This window comes from Pezoporus wallicus, unplaced genomic scaffold, assembly GCF_028554395.1.
Source record: "Pezoporus wallicus isolate ANWC-B61680 ecotype Strahan unplaced genomic scaffold, APGP_CSIRO_Pwel_v1 contig_593, whole genome shotgun sequence".
Classification (NCBI taxonomy): domain Eukaryota; kingdom Metazoa; phylum Chordata; class Aves; order Psittaciformes; family Psittacidae; genus Pezoporus; species Pezoporus wallicus.
This window is the reverse complement of record NW_026642342.1, coordinates 5,633,791-5,654,079: the sequence shown is the minus strand read 5'-3', so window position 1 is coordinate 5,654,079 and position 20,289 is coordinate 5,633,791. Positions and strand designations below refer to the sequence as shown.

The 20,289-nt window shown below is 39.2% G+C and overlaps 1 protein-coding gene across 3 annotated transcripts in view; it reads left to right on the top strand.

Annotated features, from left to right (window-relative positions):
• The first annotated feature begins 3,670 nt into the window (after positions 1–3,670).
• CRB1 (crumbs cell polarity complex component 1) overlaps positions 3,671–20,289 on the top strand; it is a 102,908-nt gene continuing 86,289 nt past the window's right edge. For all 3 annotated transcript variants that reach the window (XM_057429143.1, XM_057429142.1, XM_057429144.1), the window contains exon 1: positions 3,671–4,140. In XM_057429143.1, coding sequence (XP_057285126.1) covers positions 4,065–4,140 — 76 coding nt within the window. In that variant the 5' untranslated portion in view covers positions 3,671–4,064. The remainder of the gene's footprint in view (positions 4,141–20,289) is intronic.

Below are 20,289 nucleotides of genomic sequence, written 5' to 3'. Positions count from 1 at the left end.
TCAGGCTGAGGAAGGAATAAAAAGAGGAAGGCAAGAGTTCAAGGGGAAAAATATTTGTACACCCTTATAACAGTGAAAGAGAAGCTTAAAGAAGGTAATATTTGTAGACTAACATAAGAAGTTAACTATAGTCATAAAATATTTATCTGTGGAAAAGCAGGACCCAAGGGAATTTCCAGATGTCTCCTGTAGGCAGTTAACTTTGGAAATGTTGTGGGAAATCTATATATATTGTTATTCTTGTTGCAAGGTGCCTGACTAAAATGCAAATAGATCTATAGCCTTTTTGTCAGCACAGTAAAAAAATCCCTGTTACAATAAAACTCTATCCACAAGACCTTTTAGCCAGCCATTATTCACATTGTTTTGTCTCTCATCTGCTGGTTTGTCCACTCATAATTACCCAAAAGGGTATAAACTAAAAAGAAAAATGCTATCTTTGAGCTGTTTTGGAGAGAGTGTACAAGTCTACCTTGTAAGAAGATGGTCTGGTCAGGTCCATTGTCCCAGCAAACTCGCTATCATCTCAAATTTTCTAGAAATACTTCTGAATGTAGTATCATGCCCAAGCTGTGATGTTGGACCAGAGTGACTTCATACTCTCATGCTCCACAGTTCTTCATAAAATGAAATTCTCCCAGTGATGAACAGCGGCACATACCTATGATGAAATTCAGCAAGAACTTAACAAAAGGTATAAACAAGGAGCACTGCTGAATGCTAGCGAGAAAAGCTAAAGACCCTAGGAAAAAACAAGTGCTGTTTTATAAAGCAGAAACTTTCTGCATTAGGTATTCAAAACTGGAGCATGAGCTAATACTGACTATAGTCTGATACCACACCGCACTGTAATTATTGCAAAGAAGCAATCGGAAAGGAAAAGGACAGTACTTAAGGGAAAGAAAATGGTTACACAAACCCTTTTTCCCCTAGTAAAATGGCATAACCTCTTATATGACTGCAGGATCTCATCAAAGCTAATCTATATTGAGAAACCATGTAAATTACATTTAGATGTTATATTTCACTGTGTACAAATGATGTTCATGAAGTACCAGTGCCACAGAAATTTGAACCCTCTTCTGTAGGCAACTTCAAGGAATTGGGGCAGTGATAAATTAATGTAGGCATTGCAAACTGCAGAGTTAAGTTTCAAACAGGGTAAAAAAGCAGATCTTTTTGCTATCCTGAAAGCAATTACATTTTAGTAACTTTCAGATTACCTAGGATAATACATAAATCCATACACTTGCTAGATGGCTTGTAATAACCAGAGTTACATGGCAGATTATTTAATTCAAATGTCAACTCATGTGGTTACACACCTTAGGTATGTTCTCAGATCAGTGGCATATCTTCATGTCTGAGGAATGATAAGTGTGCTTAGAGCACATATTTTACATATACTTGTAAAGTATACTTGTACATATACTTGTGTTACTTCCAGAAAAACATCCATATTTAATAGATGTGACTGCTTTCTTTCAGTACTCACCATACATTCCTCAGAACTGAAAACTTCTCTTATCTAGAATTTTGGGTCTTTATTTCTGAATATTCAAAGGTTTGGTTTTGGTTTTGGTTGGTTGATTGGTTTTTTGATTGACTGGTATATTAAGTCTGTAGGTCTTCAGACCAAATATGTTCTAACATTCACTGGAAGTATGCCTTCTTCCTCGAACTTCTAGATTAGTATGATGTTTCCTGAGTAAAGGTTAGAGTAGCTTAATCAGCAGTTATAGCCACCATAAGATAACATGTCAAATCATATCAAATTCCTGTTAATGTACACTGTTTCCACAAAAAGAAAAATTGTTCAACATTATAATGGAAAATGTTGTTCTTCTAAGTTGAATAATAATTTACTTAAAGCAGGTGATTGGCACTGAACTCAACTGCATAGTTTAACTCAACAGAAGATTTCCCAGTCAGCAGAATAATATTTTCATGTTACTGTTGTAATGCTTATGTATTTTACTAGAAAATTTCAAACAAAAACTAAATAGACAGATGGCAAAGAGAGGACAACATCCAAACAACTATAAATGTACATATTAAGAGGATTACTGCAAGATAAAGAGCTAGAAAATACAATTAGCCATTTATATTTTTACTTTATTTATATTTTTATATATGTAGTTAATTATATTTATAGTTATGTGAGTACTTTCCACTAGGAACCCAGTTTATTATAGTTCACGGCCCCTGATGTTTGGCCAGGGAATCCAGCCTGGGTTGCCATCAAAGAGACCAGAGCTCTTTGAAGCCCCCCTGAGGAATAGTGGGTAGGAGGTGAAGGCGTAGAGAAGCTGGAGGGTGGAAGGAAAACCAGAGGCGATAAAACTTCTGGTGCCAGAAATGAAAGGGAATCTGAAAGCAATGTGCTGCAAGGTTAGTAGTGGGTGAGTGCAGTTGCACATGAATGAGGTGGGAATGTAGGAAGGGCCTTGCAGCAAGAGGAATTCTGAAATTATTCAGTTCACTGAGCTGAAAGAGTGCATGTGAAAGTACCTACCCATTATAAACAAATTTTGCAAAGTTATCAAGCATCAACAGTCTGCGCCCTACTCACATGAGGCCTTAAACATATGCTTGACTTCAAGTCTGTCCTTAGTTCAGTTACATGTACACATAAGATTATTATTCCACTGAACTGGGGAGGACAAAAGGCTATACCAGATTTATTAAGCAGTGTCAGTTTTACAGTAGTGTAACATAGCAGTGGCCAAGCAGATTTTCTGGGGTTGTTCCTGGGCTTGGTAATACTTGGTCTCTGCCCTGAGTCAAGGAGAGCAAGCGCTAAGCACTGAGGGCCCCGGGCCAGAAAGGCTGGTAGAAGAGACAATGATGGAAGGAGGAAGTTCACTGGCACACAGGCAGCTCATCCCTTTCTTGGTCTCAGAGCCTGAATGATGCTACAGCAATCATTGCTACGGGGTAGCTTACCCATAGTAAACATATGAACTTATTGCTTGTGTTTTAGGTGTGAGAAGGCCAAAGTTTGTACCGGCATCGTGGCATCTGAGCATGGCTGCTGGGGCTGTTGCTGTCTTTCTTCTTTCCTTCTGCTAGCCTAGGCCAAGGCTCTAATATCTGTGAACAAGGTTGTAATCAATGGATGAAGCGTTAGATACCAAAACAACTCTGGGCAGAAAGAGAGCATTCATTGTCTGTGCTGTGCAGCAGTGAAGAGCCACAGTGCTGCACCGCAGTGGCAGCTGGGGAAAGCTCCTTTCAGCATGGGCAGACACACTGAACTTGCACCAGGCACCTTTTCTAAGGCCAGCTCTAGCTAAAATGAAAAGGAGTCCATCACCTGGCCCCATCCCCTCCTCTCAGCAATCTTACTGTGTCATCTCCTGAATCTGCAAGTGACTGGTTCCTCTATGAGCAGTTCAAGATTACAACACAACCTGCTGAAGTTCAGAGGACTTGTGCCAGCTCCTAATTATTATGCTTTTTAGTGACAGCAAAAACATTTAAATGGAGTGTAAACAATAACAACAATACAAAATATTGTGGAAGGTAACAGGCTACTGTCTAACTACAAAAAGATTGAGAATGGGATGTGCTAATGAGGTAAGATACAGAAAAAATACTGGAGTATTTGTTAGTTGACTTTATGCAAGAAAGCATAAAGTGTTTATACTGTGAATCAGAAGTGTGATGTAAGGGAGGTTTGCTAGAAAATACCAATATATTTTGAAAGATTTAACGAGTGCTGTGCCTTATCTGCTGTGCAGTGTCAGCCAGGCAGAGCGCAACATTCCCCATCGTTCTGCAGCAGAATGCTGTGGAAGGACTCCAGTCCAGCTCAGACAAATCTGCACCAGGTTTGAAAAATCACTCAAACCTGCTGAAGTAAAACCTTAACAAGCACAACTGCCTTTTGAATCAAAGTCTGTAGATTTGCAGCGAACAGGCTGATGAGGGGCATGGGCGAAGATGGCTCGTAGGGGACTGGGTGCCTTGGGTATTACCTTAGTTTCAGAAATGAGAAAGCAGTGAGGATCAGCACCAGCCCTTTGGACAACAGACAACTCGGGGGAGAATGTCCTTTCAGAATGAATATGGCTCATTCAAGAATTAACTCTCTACTCATCTTCTACCTCAGTTTTTTGCTGCTCATCCATCTAAAAAGTAAGATTTGCACTTCTTCTTATTGTTCTGACATGTCCTCTGGGTAGATGGCTAGATATGCATTTCTAGCAAGAAGCTTGTGTTGTCAGAAGGCTTTAAAAATTTGATAGATATGCCAAAAAGATTTGGATGAAGCAAAGTTGTATGAATTTGTAGCATGATAGCTTTCCTTATCTTCATGTTTAAACTTTTTTTTTTAATGAGGAATGAAAGGATTTTAATACCTTGCTTCTCCTATTTAAAATACAACAATAAAATGTTCTGTTAAAACTGTACCTATACTTTAAAGTCTGCATTTTGCTTTAGCATAAGCCTATCTGATTAAACTTTGGTCGAATTTATCCTTTGCTCAAGATGATTATGTCATGTATTTTAGTAGAACTCATTGCTTTATTATGTATGCTTTTTAAATTCCAACCTCTAGAGAAATCAGTTACTAAACAACTGTGATATATTTGATGTTCTAAATGTCTCCATTACAAGGGAGTATAAAAGTCCAACTATTTTTATAGAGAAAATATTCTCGGCAAACTTCCACAGAAACAGAAGTATGAAAAATATGGGAAGTCACAATGGGTTTCCTTGATAATTGTGTCAGATGGTTGAGAGTAAATACAAGCCAAGGAGCTAAATGGCCTCAGCTGGTGAGGCTGATGTATGCGTATGAAAAGCAGTAGCTCTTGAACATGTTTAAAATGAAGACAGGCAGGATGTGTGTCTGTCTGAAGAGGCTGATTTGTGTCTGCTGAATGTGAATCACAGTAAGACAAAGCTTTGAGCAGCTGCCATTAAACAAGAAGATGGCATTAACATACAGTGTTGTGTAATCTGGGTCACCTTCTGTTGCTGCATCACTCAAATTGTTACTTGGACAGTTTACAACCCAACATAAATTAAATACTGAAAAGCAAACAGATGTAGTTGAATCAACTAGCACTAAAAAAAGCAACAGATCCAAACCCAGCCCCCCCCAAAAAAAAACTGAAAAAAAAACTCAACCAACCCCCCCCAAACCACACTTAAAATTATAGGAAAATGCACAGAATGTCATAGAAGCATCATTTTATCCTAGCAGTTTTCTTCCTTGGGGATGTACTGATGTGAATCAGGGAAGCCAAAGTGTTCTTTCTAAATTAACTCACAACAGGACACATCCTGAGAAAAGAGACTGAATCTTCCTCTTTCAGAAAGCAGGTTTTAAAGTCTGCATGCTGTAGGATGAAGAAGCAGAAAGTCTCAGAGTCTGCTACCTAGTTAAAAGAAATTAACAGGAATGGAGTTAGGAGAATTTAATTTGTACAGGTGGCAGGCAAATTGTAACAAAATATAAAAGCTCTGGGAAAGGGCGTAAAAGTTAACTGTTTATGAAATTAAAAGCATCACACACAAAGACAGAATTGCAGAAAGTAGTGGGAAAAAAAAAGGTTCCCCAAGAATCAGGGCTTTGGTTTTTTTTTAATTAAAAAAGATTAACACAAGTTTTGGATTTGAGTTTGAGTAAGCTCTGCTCAATGCAGTATGCCAAAGGGGGGAAAGAAAGTAGCTGTATGTCATTTTGTGCTTTTCCCTTGGCATAGTTTGCTGGGATGACATTTCAGATGTCATGTGTTTTCCCTGTGTTATGGCCATATGGCTAGTCTCAGGCAAGAGGCTCTTCTGTCTTTTGAGGACTCTCCTTCTCGGGTAGATTTGTGGCTATTGCAATCTGATGTGATACATATTGAGGTACACCAGGATGGAGCAGCTACAGCAGGAGCCAGAATCAGGCTCAGGACCATATCTCTATCTACCCATGCAGGGTATTTAATGATCTTGACAGATATTTGCTCTCAAGAAAGTTTTTACATCTTCTGAAACTGCTAAAAATTTCTTTTAACAAAAATATGACTGTGAACAGATGAAACAGAAACAGAAGCAGAACTGACTGCAGTTACTTCCTTACTTAAAAATTAAAGCTCAGAAAGACCAAGACAGAAAAGTTGAGGATAAAACAGAACAGAGATAATTGCTGACATATATACAAGTTAAATGAGCCATTATATTTTGAAAATCAGTTTACTGGATTTGTCTTCCCCCAGGGATTCTAATCCTAGGTCCTGCTTAAATTCTTCTTTATAATTATTTTTTTTTCCTAACAACTTGGAAATAATTAGTATTTAGAAGCCAGGGCTTCCTAAAAACATTTCTGCATATAACTTTTTTCAGCTCACTCATTTTCCTGAGGTGAATAGAGGTATGCATACATTAAGAAGTGTTCTACACAGACAGTTGGTCTTTTAGTAAGAAGTTGTGATGAGATAAAAGCATTTTTTCAGTAATGTTGCTACATTCACACGTAGCATAAAATGAATATGTTAAACTAAAAAACCCCAAACAAACAAACAACTAACCCAAAGTTGTTTAACATTATTAAAATAATTCTATGCCCTCTGATTTGTAAAATAGCTCATGCTTACTTTGGAATATATTATGCAATACTATTCTTTAACTCCTGTACAATACTAAGTGCTGTTACTACCTAAGAGTAGGTAGTAAACTTCTGGCTGCACAGAGATTTTCTATGAAGCTGAAGACCAAGGTGTTAAAGAATGTTGTCCTGTCCCCTGTACCACAGCAGGGATTTTGACACCCTTCCTACAACAATATCTGGAGGTTTTATAATTCCAGTTGTATAAAATGCTTTTGGAAAGACCAACGTAATGGTGTCAGGTGCAACTGTGCAAATACAAATGTGGGTGCTCAGAAAGACATGTACTTGATAAAAAAAAAAACATAGGTATAATTTCACCCTGCAGTTACATTTCTGAGAAGATTGTGGGCTTAGTCCTCTCTTGGCATAGAAACAAGGAGCCTGTTGGAGAGCCCTTGATTCCTTCTTGTTTGTACACTGGCCTGCCTTGGGGCAAATGCATCCATCAGGTTGCTGCGATATTTGCTGCTGTCATATCCCTGAGGTGAAGGGATGCTGCTGGTGGAGGTGTGGAGACTCTACCCAGGGGCAGAATCTCTCTGGTGGCAGACAATGCTTATCCTAATTCACATTCTGTCTTCTTGACATCACCACAGAGTCCATCACAAGTGTGCTTCAACGCAGCAAGCCTGTGGAAAGATGTGGGCAAATCATTGGAATCTAGCCCTATATTCATGTGTTGCGTGTCTCTCAGGGTTTTGCAAAACACATATTGCAGCCTGTTTCCTTCCCATACTGGCTTACCAGTGGAGCTACAAATCAATGAGAGGAAAACTCTAACTCCTTTTATTAGTTATCCTGTGCTGCTTTTTCTGTTGGAAATTGTTTTGCTGACAGCAGTAGTTTTTACTTTTGGGGGCAAAATTAAATCAAATAATATACACTAATTATCTTTCCTTTGCCAGTCATTACTTTATAAAAATCCATATGTACTATAAACTTGAGCACCTGTGGCTTGGAGAAACTCTTTGGTATATAATTCCGTGCACTTTATATGTATGTTTTCTTTTTAAATCTCCAAAACACAAAGCATGAATATGTCAGACTACACAGAACCCATTATTTTTGCCTATGGACTCTCTATAAACAGAGTTTGAGGCTTTGTCTAAAATTGCAGTGCTATGAATACGTGAAGTAGGATTCCCCATTCCCTTGATGTGAAGATAATGGCACAGATCTGCAAATTCACTTATGCCTTGTGTCCATGGTTATGAGCATTGTATGCAAGCCTGCAGTGCAAGCTGGTTTTATACAGGGTTTTGTGAACATATTTTTTTTCCACAAATTATACCAAATCAACCACTCAGAGAAAATTAACCTGGAGGTCATCCAGAGATGGCCAGCTCTGTATGAGGGGTGAACATGAATAATTACATACACTAGTTGACAAGAAGTGTGTCCCAAATCCAGAACAACGTTGATAACTAATTGCTGCCCTAGTATTGTCTAACAGGAATTGCAAGCATGTAACTCTGGGCAGAGGATTGCTTAAGAAACAGAACAAGAGAAATTATGGTAAATACAGGTATATTTAGGCATCAAATTTGGAAGTAATTCTGTTTAGGATTGAGTACAAGCTCAGAATCTTTTGTCTTAATCCAACATCCAACAACTTGGATTTTTTATTTTTTTTTTAAACAAAAGTTGCGATTTATTATTTATCACTAATGAAGAATTGATGTCTTTTCTTTTGGCAAAAAAATCAGTAAAAATACACTTTATGCTCAAATCTATTTTTCTCCATTTTAATGGCTTTGTCACCTTTCAGCAGAGAAAAAAGCCATTTGCTACTTACTTTATAAAAGTTCCCCAAAATGTTCATAAATTAAGAATGTAATTTAATTTGGAATTGCTGTTAATGTGAGCATAATATCTGAGCTTTAGTTTCACCCTATTTCCCCTTCAAGGAAAACCCCTCTGAGATGTTGGCATTATACGATTTTTCCCCGTGGACAAGAAATTTTAATTTCCTCCAAGTATTCCCATTGCTCAGCTTCTAATTACTGCTTAATTACTGTGTTAGGAATAAAGCTGTACTTATAAAGACATTTGTGGTTTTGCTCATACTGCTCATCACTTATGCACACTCAGATGATGCCAGTAGCTTCCCAGAGAAGTATTGTTGGGACGTGCATTCGATGAGTTCATAGCAGATTCAGTACTTCAGCAGATCCTCATTAGCCTGTTGTGGAGCTCAGTGCCTGTCAGAGCTGCAATCAGCAATGTCTGAGCACAGGCACCAAGCCCTCCAGCTTTTCCACTGTCCTAGCTGTCTCACACTGCATCTATATCATATAGAAAATGAAATATCTTTCAGATGTCTGCCATCATCTTCAGTGAGTTTAAAGCAACAGCTTCTTGACCCAATCGTAGGGGGGGTGTGGGTTTTTTTTGGTTTGTTTTAGGTTTTTTTTTCTTTTCATTTATATATTTTATTGTGAAATTTTATTCTCTGGAATCAAATGAAATCCTAGGAATGTAAAGTAATTTTTAAACAAGGAAGTAACTTCTGCAAGATGGAGCTGTTTGCATAAAAGTGACATTAAGAACATCCCAACGTGTATTTGAGCCTTTCAATTCAAATGCTTACAAGGCATCCTTAAGGTGCTACACCTACTATTCCAATAACAGAGCAAGACTACCAGGTTACAGGAAACCTCCCTGCTGCGTGCTTTGTAAAATGGGACCTGTTGATGCTGAGAACCAATGGAGGTTAAACATTTGCCCACATCCTATGTTAGTCATCCAGAAATTACAACGCAAGAATCAGCATCTTTGAAAATCTAGCTCTCAAATGACATTGATTTTGGCAGTACAGGCTAAAACTGAATGATGTATTCACAGTCAAGGAACAGAAAGGGAATTCTGTAGCAAGGACAGCAATCAGTCTCTATAAGCCGGTGTTATTTGTGACTAATGACCTATTAGGAAAGAGTCTAATGGGAAAGTAAGGAAGTTGGGCAAAAGGATGTTTTATCACACATTCTCAACCAGTACCACAGACCTCGCATGCATCCTGTAACGCTGTTACATTGTGCAGCATAATATACTGGAGAAATGGGTGCTGGAATGCTAAAGTATGTCATACAAGAAAAGAATATAAACCCAGTGTTTTAATATATATAAAAACTTGAAAGGTATCTCCACCCAGAGTTCACACCTATATCCATTTATGTATCCAGAGAGTTGGTTTTGGTTTTCTTTTTTTCCCCTGTGTTACTTTTGATGAACTTAAGACAGCTGAGGAGTCCTGTTCCTGTGCAACTCCATGTATCTTTTCCTCCCCACAGGAAGAAACTTAGGAGAAAAATAGCACTGTTTAGAGAATGCTTAAATCTTGATGGCCAAATTGAGTAGTTCCCTACTGAAAAGCTAGTTTTTATGTGTTGGCAGGAAAATGACATGTAAGACACAGGAGAGTAATCAATCCACTATTCAGTACTAGCTGTATTCAGTTTTGAGTGCTGCTGTGAGCAAGAGAGGCAATTAGGGAAATGCTGGAAAGGGACAGCAAAACCAGGAAGACATTTAGAAAGATGTGCCCTTTGAGAAAGGGTCACGGGAAGAGAAGCCTGAGGGAGGGAACGATTACAGTCCTACCCACATAAAAGAGAATGGCAATCAAGGAAGACAATGAGATTGCCTGCCTCCCTGTGACCTTTGGTAGGGCAGGCTCTGCGAAATAACAGATTCCACTTGCAGCACGGAAGAATTGAGGGAACTTTCTCAATTGAAGGAGAATTAAATCACTGTATCAGAACTCTTTATTGAGTGGGTTAGATAAATATCTGCCAGAGATTGTCTAGACTGCTGTTTCACAGCTGGTGTTACACAGATGAAGGGCATTTAGCACCACGTTGGGGGTGATCTGTGAAGGTCTCAGGTGATGGAGTCCCAGAGAAGCACAGGTCTCTCCTTGCCCTAAAGACTGTGGTGGCACTGAGGCTGCAGGGTAACTCAGGCACAGCTCCTGGGCCGGACAAGCAGATGGCTCCCTTCTTTCCTGCACCACAACTGAGGATTATCTGATGTTCAAAACAAAGGCAGCCCTGAACACAGCCCTGTTTGTGGCACTAACTGCTAAGTTCCTGCCTATATTTCATTGAGAAAATAGCATTCTTCGAGATTTCAAGTACCTACTTTTAATTTTTTGGCACCCTTGGCTTTAAATAAGTGCTTTGGCTATTGGAGGCCCTTGTTATGATGGCAATAGTACCCCATACTAGAGAGCATGTAGTTCAATTTCCAGATTTTGGAGTCAAATCACCTCTTAACTCTCAGTTTGAGTATATTTGATATATTGATAGTAGGATGCAAGAAAATATAATTAATGAATGAATTGCTAATAGTATGATTTTCATGGTCAAGAAGTTGAAAAGGAATGGAAAACATAGATTGCCTGCTGAACCCAAATCTTATAGCCAGCTTCTCTTTGCATATAAAAAAAATCGATGCAAGACTGGAACCTACTGCACCAAAAGAAGCATCAGATAATTCCTAGGAAACTCTCTTAAATGGCCTTTCTGGACAAGCTACAACAAATTACCATTGTTCTAGGTGTCTTCACTCTAATGCTTCATCTAAGAGAAGCTTAAAATTTTACTTTTATGACAGTTAAAAAAATAAATTATAAAACAAGGTTTAAAAACTGTACACATATACTCTGCCAACTCCCAAGCAATAAAAGGATATGTATTAGTCCATTTTCCTTTCCTCCTGATATTCAGTGCATTCCACCTAATAAGTAAGTTAGAGAAATAGCAGTGTAGGTCCCTTTCATCCTGCCTACAGGGCTTTGCAACCAAAGACCTCTCAAGAATACTTCTACTTTTTACTTTCTTTAGGGTTTGGTGTTTTTTTTTCCTATTTTTTTTTTAGCTAATTCACTTCTCAGCATTAAGAAAATATTTTGAACGATGCCTCAGTTTCCAGGCAGCCTTGAGTATTCCCTTTGCTCTTTGTGGAGGCCCAAAAAATAAAAAAGGTACTGATATTTTCCTTTTCTAAGGGAAGCCTTTCAACCAAATTCATTCATCTAGAATCACAGACACTAGGCAGCAAGTAGATAAATGATGCATATTATTTTCTAGATTTATATTAGATTGTTGGTTTTAGAGACTGGCACATTTCATCAGTTCTCTCTGTACTTTTCTGTTTCCTCAGCCATTCAGTGCTATAACATATAAAAACTCTTCTCACACCAGCAAATAGCAAAAATACCCCAACCAAGATAAACCTGTTTCCCATGAGATTCTCATGTTTACTTTATATTGATTATATTTTATTCACCCATAAAATGGGTCAACAGAAAATTGCTGCTATCTTTTGACAAATACTCCAATTGACAACACTTCTCCACAGGCAGCCTGACTCGCAGTGACACACACCACGCAGCTGCCACTGGAGCTCTAAAGGACTCCTCCAGGCTGAGCAAAACACATTCCTCCCCAGGCATCAACAAAGCAAGGCTGCAGTGGCTGCTGCAACTCGAGGGGTAGGGCAGCTTCTGCCTGCCTGAAATCTTATCAGTGGGGACAGAAATGAAAGTATTTCTAGGGCTAAATATTTCTGTGGGTGAAAAGGGACATGGGCTGCTAACCCGCTACATGCAGCATCCCCGCTCCAGCAACTAAGCATCAGGGCACTTGCCTGGTGCATCCTTCTGCACTGGGGAGTGCTGTGCTTGAATATTTGTGGCCTGGGTAGATGCTCAGGGGGAGAAACTCCTTGCTTCTTTTTACTGCTGTTGCTTGCCTGCCCAAGGCGGAGCATACTGGAATCCTGCTGCCTTAACCTTTCCTGGAATAATGAGACAAGACAAAGCATCTTTAATTGCATTAGTCAGGGAGTCTGCAGACAGGATGCATTCCTTCCAAGTGCCCTAAGTCACAGTGGATCAAGACTGTGGGTAAAAAAACTAACCTGTATACCCCAACTTAAATATTCAGCCCTGGACACAATTGCCAGACATTTCCTTTGCTGGCAGTTTCTGAGAGGTATCAGTATGTCTCTGGTTTGGGACTGCCAAAGGCTGACTGCCCTCTGAAGTAGTTAAGCCCAGAGCTGCTCTAATTCACATTCAGACTGCCAGGGGAGCTATAGGAGTATATGAAAGGCAGCACACATTGGTCATACTCTTCCCTTGATAGCTCCTATTCTCCCTTGTTGGGGTTTCTAACAGGGATGTACAAAGCACTTCATTAGTTCTTTGTTCCAAAAGGAGGGTACTAGCTCTGAATCTGACTGTGACAAATTTCTTCCTTTCTTAGCATGTCAGCTAGAGGACTTTGAAAACAACATAATTTGACAGGAAGCCAAATCAAGAACTCAGAAAGATAGACAGCCATCAGTCTGCAAGGACCCAAGCAACTGCAATTTAAGTAACCTGCACTGACGGTTTACTCGCAGCGTGGAATCCAAAGTCCTCACAGTAATAATCTAGCCTTGATATACATCTGTATACAGCAGTAGCTTCAGTTGTGTTTTGCTAAGCTTTGTGGCAATTCGTAGGTACTTAAAAAGCAGCTGTGGTACTGCTCCAGCTAGGATTAACCATCCATGAATCTGAACGTAGTCAAGTGTCCAGACAGCTGAAGAAGAGATCAGGCTCTGTTATCAGTGAAAAGCCTGCAGTACGACTCACCAACCTCCTAGCAGCTGGAAAAAGAGTCATAGAATCATAGAATAGATAGGGTTGGAAAGGACCTTAAGATCATCTAGTTCCAACCCCAATGCCATGAGCAGGGACACCTCACACTAAACCATGCCACCCAAGGCTCTGTCCAACCTGGCCTTGAACACTGCCAGGGATGCAGCATTCACAACCTCCCTGGGCAGCCCATTCCAGTGCCTCACCACCCTCACAGTGAAGAACTTCTTCCTTATATCCAATCTAAACTTCACCTGTTTTAAGTTTTAACCCATTACCCCTTGTCCTGTCACTACAGTCCCTAGTGAAGAGTCCCGCTCCAGCATCCTTGTAGTCCCTGAGACTATGTCAGAACCTTGCTGCTGCTTGAATGTCAGCCACCTCTGTTGCAGATATGGTGTAGTTTTGCTAGCACTGTGCTGAATCCAAGATGATGCTGAGAGGCAGAGCATGTTAGATCAGCTGTGTGCTAACACAACTAAATGCACCTGTATTAGAGCTGGCTCAAAGCATGCAAAATGAGTTTTGTCTCTGCATCTGCCTACCTATACCTTGTTGTTTATAGAAGCATCTTTCCAGGGTCTCTCCCTTAAATGCAAGCAGGCAGTGCTAAATATACAACAGTATTTTGCTGGTGGTCCCATTTGGTGGGGTGGAAGTGTAAACTGGAGCTGAAAATTACATATACAGTTCTGGAAATGTTAATTACGGGCTACATAAGATGCAGTCCATTTGCAATGGCCAAGATACAGCCATGTGATATGTAGTTAATTTCTGAGTCTGCTGACTCTAAGAACTATAAAAAGGGCAAAACCTGCTAAGGTCTGACACAGAGTAAAGAAGTCGTAAGTGTACCTGCTTTTCTCCAGCAGCCCCTTACCTTTCTTTGATAGCCTCATGGATAATGTACAGAGAGAGCAGGCACCAGCCTTGTAAAATATGCAACAGAAGCTGCATAACAAAAGAAATACACAATAACAGTGAGAGAAGAAGCCAGAGATTGACACTGATATATCAGACACTACATCACAGCTATTGAATGTGATGAAAATGTGTAACGCCCTTTTAGGCTCTTCCTGTTGCTGTTCAATCTAAAAAGCAGAAGTTAAAAGAATGTTGAAAGTAAAGCTGCACTGATTCCTACCTTAAAAATGTAAGAAAACATGAAAATATGTTTGTGAGAATGATAATCCAAGCCTCTTGGATCACTGTCTGTGTATGTGTTTGGAGCAGTATATATCATGACAGCAGAATGCAAATAGGTGGCTCCATGACGCAACCTCAAAAAGCAAGTATCTGGCCAACATTTTGTAGGACCCACCAGTTCAGACTTACCTCCTGTTAAACACAGCTGACATTTGTAATTCTTTATTCACTACTAATGGTACTGAACATTTTGCAAACCTCAATCCATGTAAAAATGCCCTCTGCTTGATATAGCAAGAACTATCTGTTCTGTACTCTCTTGAGCCTGTCTTAAATGTCTGATTCAATTCAGTCTAACATCCACCCATTTTGGAGCTCATGGAAAAGTGACAGAGCAAAATGACTAAAATCAGTTGCCATTTGCACATTCCAAAGGCTATTACCAAAGAACAATAGATTTCCTGAAAAACAAGTAGACAACTTCAAACTTCCACCACTGTCCTTAGCAGCAAAGTGACAAGACTGAGGGGTGTTTTGTGGAAAACTTTCATGGAATTAAACAGAAGGAAGGACTGGCACTGAATGCCTTTGAAGAATCCAGACAAGATCTTTCCAGCAAACAGACTGACCTAATGATTTGACAAGTGATGGAAAGAAATAAGGAAGAAGATGCAGTTCTGCACACACAGCAGAACAAAACCAGATCTATTTTTACTACATCGCTTCTACTATAGCCCAACACTCCTTCAGACACTTCATTTTGCTTGAGGAAGTGCCCACCAGTTCTAGATTCATATGGGCACTTTCTGTTCCAATAGATCTCTGTAAGCATTCCCACTGCCCAGTGACTGAGGAAAGTACCTTACAGTAGACCTGCTATATCCCCAACCATCATCTCCAAGCTGACAATGGCTTTGCTACTGTAAGATATACATATGTTGTAGGTATTCCTCATATTCCGTGAACAGCATTCAGCAGAGTTGATTTCAGTTTTATTTATTCTGGTTTAGCTTTGTAAGTCCGCTTGTTTCAGTGAAGATGCTGCTGTACTACATCCAGCCAGGACCAACATGGCTTTGATTTATCTAACCAGGAAGTTTTTGGCTGCAATCCACTTCTTTTCAAGTGGATAGAGAATAATGACTTTTGAGATACTTGAGATGAACAGAAGTAGGACTACATTCTTTAGTCTTAATTAAAGAATTTGATTGGCTGGCAACGACTTCTGCTCATTATATCCCAGCTCAAACTTTGAGAGAACTGCATTCTTCATTACTACTAAAATAAAATGGAGATTGTTATTATACTTTGCAGGGATTTTTGTACAACAAATAAACAGCAATCAGAATCAGTTTGCATCCTGAATTGCATCATTTCTTCTTCGGGCTAACACAGAAACATGATGTTTTAGAGGAAACCCACACAGTGGCTTGCCAACACTATTTAGTTATGTCTCAGTTTCAGACATTACATGTCAACTTTTCTATAGAGAGAGGAATACTTTCCCTACTTTTATTAGAATATCTGCAAACACCTAGGGAGCTGAGACTGATTTTCCTGTCTTCTTTTAAACCTGCACATCTTTATGCCAAGACTCTGAATCAGCCTGAAGAATTCCACGTCTTCATGGGTGACTGCTTCTTTTCTGAAATCACTGATGGGCACCAACACTTCCATTAACCACAAGCATGTGGTTCCACATGCTTACAGTAAACCCGGCTTCCTGAAAATAAGGGATTTTTACAAAATCATTAAGGAAAGTTCTGAGGAATAGACACATCATAGTTGATAGCTGCTGAGCTTTCTGCTCTAGTTGATGAAATTATAAACAAGCGGGTTGGATTAGATCTCCAAAGTCCCTTCCAAACCTGTCCATTCCGTGTGAACTATTTTCATTTTAGCTGAGCCTATTACTACAGTGCTGGTAAAGCAGTCATTTCAGGGAGTATATCAGAAATACTGTCCTACCAATTTTGGAACATTTATTGCCATTCAGTAATGAAAAGATCCTTAGAGTTTGTGGGAAGATGGTTAGTGACAGGAAAAAATGGTAAGTGGAAAGTATGAGGAAAAAGACTGCAAAGTATAATTGAGATTGCATTAAAAGAAAAAAAGAATATTTATTTACTAACTTCATGAAAGAAATGAATCAAAAATCTCCAGTGTTACCACTCTGCTGCACACTCAGTGACTATTTCTTCAGAACCCCCTACAGAGAAATGCGAACATGGTCCTGAATAAAACCCCATGCTCAGAAATGTATTCTGACATCAATGTTGAAAACAGTTTTAACACAAAAGAAACTCCCTTGCACAGAACAGAGCTCGAATGTTATAATGCATGTTCAGCTGCCGCAGGAACATCTGCAAAAATTGCTACTGGCCTTAAAAAATTCTAGTGTTTTTAAGATCTTGACTTCAACGAGGGGTCCAGTGATTCAGCCTTTCATATTGCAGTCATGCCCTATTCCAGCTATTACATGCCTCATTTCTGTTAATCTGCTGTAATTAGTTCTGCTTCTGAAGTGAAGTCTTGCAATCTAACATTTTTCTGTGCTAATAGTGAGGGCTTTGCTTTCATGTTCAAGGTCAGTCCAGCATTTCACTTTGTAAAACACGTTTGTCCTCCTAGTACTCACACTTGTACATTTAGTTAAACTTTAGACTCTCTCAAAGACTTTTACTGGCTTTAAAGTTATCATTAAAGGTGTGATAGTGCCCAAAGCCAGCAGTCATGCAAGTCTAGAGAAACAGGCTTCTTTTAGATTCTTGCTGTTCCTTGCAAAGGTGCAGAGAAATTCTTTTCCATAGTAAAACTTTCAGCTTTTTCCTTGTGAAGAGCATTACATGTCTTACAAAACATAAGCAGATTGAGCCTCATAGTCTGCAAGTAGACAGCATCTCAGTTTCCCAGGTGAGAATGCTGAGCTGGAGAAGGGCAAGTTGAATGCCTTGTTTGCAGTGAGAGAGCTGTGAGTACAATCCAAATGATCTCCATCTTCAAACCACTAAATATAGATCTTGCATTTCTCACTTCATATGTTATACACACATATAAATATAGATATATTGAGGGGAGGGGATACACCCACTTTTCCAGATTTTTGTTGAGCCTGAGAGGTCTGTAAATATAGCAAATATTTGTCTTTTTTTTTTTTTTTAAGATAAAAATTTGTTTATTCATTCTTACAACAAATTTCGCAAATTTCATTGCGAACTGTAAGGATTTCTTTTGTATATCGCTTCTTTTATTTGATAATTCTTAGCCCCCCTTTGTGAAGGGATCAGTACACTCTTTGCAATCACTAGCTTGGCGTCTTATAGACTATCCTTTTTGAGGGTTGGTGAGATTCTGTGATTACTAGAGGCACAGGATGGCTGAGGTGTGAACACTAATGGAAGGAGGCATTTGGGCCCCAGGCAAGAAACACACTCTTCTCCAGCTGATGCTCAATTCAAAATGGCAGACTATTTTCAGGTTAACAAAACGTAACTGGGCAACCTTCAGCAGTGCGTAACTTAGACTACAATCAGTTTAAACGGCTTTACTTAGAGCATTGCTGCTGCAGCTGTGGATAAAATTTGCAGTTCATCTAAAAGTCACCCATGCTGTTACAAATTGCAAATAGACATAAACCAGGGATGGGATAACAACAGAACAGCAAGCATTTCTATGGATATTCTCAGTTATTTCATAGGCAACAAGTAAAAAAATCTGTTAACTATTCAGCCTACTTAAAATAGAATAAATTATAATAAATGCAATATATAGACATAGAATAGTTAGCATTAATATATAAAATAGAATAGTTAAAAACTAATTCTTAGATCTGAAAATACTCTCCCTGAAGTATTTTGAGGAGTCTAGAGTACATTATTTCCTGGAAACTATTCAGGAGTTCATTTTCCTTAAACCTCTTCAGCTGTATTTATAAAGTCATTTAGAACCCCTCTATCAGTGGGGGTTTATTTTTCCAGAATTAAGATGATATTGACTACTGTCCATCTAAGCCCTCTTATACCTGATTATCCTGATGTGCAGAAACAGGACAAAAACAGTAAGAAACTCCTTAATTCTTCCCACCTCTAAGGCTGAGGAGGAAGCCACAGAACACACGTAAAAAGAGCAAATCACAGACCTACTGCAAAACCAGTGCTAAATTTTAAATCCTAACAACTGCTCTAAAGGTGTGTAGCACCTTACTCTGCAAATGCTTTCAGTAGAGCAGATAGTACTGCTGTACAGAGCTTTGGTGCCAGAATTGAGTCTCATAAGAGTTGTACATCTGTCCTGTACTTGCCCCTGTGCAAATGTGTCTGTTTTCCAAGGATATTTCAGAAAAAAATCCCCAAAACCAAACAACCCCCTGTGGGGCTGAATTATGTGCCTAGAGTCTGCCCTGCCTTGGGAGCAGGATATTTGGCACCTTGCAGTGCTGAACTCAGAACACAATTAGATCGTGCTCTAGACTGTTGCCACAATCACAGTGTGCCACAAGCAGAGGTTGTGGCTCAGGCACTCAAGAAAGTATCTTGGAATTATGTCAGCTGGAAAAGCCTTCCTCTAGGTGGGCAATAGAATATATTTCCATGCTCTTTAGAAAGAGAAAAATATGGTTTTTATTCCTGTTCTTCAGTTTTCTCAGAAGTGTGCTTGTTACAAGTTAATATGTCTGAAGTTTAAATCCCAGTGGTGATGTATTGATAATATTAGGGACTGGAACATGGTCTAAAAGACACTAAAGGACAAGAGTTAGGGAGGAAAGGCATCCTTGTAAATGGCGTTAAGTCCTTCTTTGACTCCAAGTTTCCTCCAGACAAGTTCATAGTCTAGTAACTTAAATTAAATTAAATGTATTGCTCAGCACATGGTGACAATGGTTTTATCATCAAAATATTTTCTCTACAGAGCACTCCAAGTACTGACAGCTCTTTCCTCTTCCCCTTCTTCACACCGTTGCCCTTCTATATTTGCCTTGACACTGTCTTCACATTGTCTTGACATTGTTCTGGCAGTTACACAAACTCAATCACTGCAGCAAACAGCCATGACAATACAGAGAAGAAAAAGGAAAAGTGTTATGAAACTTCTTAAGGAACTGTGAAGAATTACAGACTAGTGAAAACAAGATTCTGCTCTTTCAAAACTACATACCTAGTGAGTTTTTAATAAAAACTGCTTTATAAAAGCCTTCAGCCAAGGCTGGCAAAAGCCATCTCAAAGAAATCAGCTGGCAGTTATGAATTATGTAGCTAAAATTCAGATGTTCTTAAATGACAATCCCTCTTACTTCCGTGAGTTCAGGTCCTTTATGAAAGCTACTTCAACCCACTTCCTGGGGAGCAGGGCATGCTGGATTACTGTGAAATGCTGACTCCAGAGACACTTTCTCTTAAGCATGCCATTCAAACTGTGACCCCTCTGGGGGCCAGCCAGGACAGAGGGATATCAGAGAAAGAAGAATATTGCAACAGGTTAGCTGGAGCATTACTTCCCTTTACTAATAATAAAAACAGAGTATCAGTTTGTTGGTTCACAACTTAGACAAGAGTAGCCTGGAAAGAAAGCATCACTCCCTCACAATCAATCAAATGCCAAGCATTGTGGTAATAGGCAAAAAAATCAAAAAACCCCAGCATGTGTGGGGTAAGTTTAGTAACTGTGAAGTGTTCCTTTGGTTGAATTAAACTTCCAAGCAAATTCTGAGCTGTTTTAGCATAGTAGGGATGCAATGAAGTGCTTAGAGACCATGCATGTACTTGGCAAGTTAAGCTTTGTGATTCAACAATTTGACAAAATTGCTATTGTTTTGAGTAGGAGTTCTGATCACCAGGAACCATGGAGTGGTTTGTGTGATTTTTTTGTTGGGCGTTTTATAGTTTGT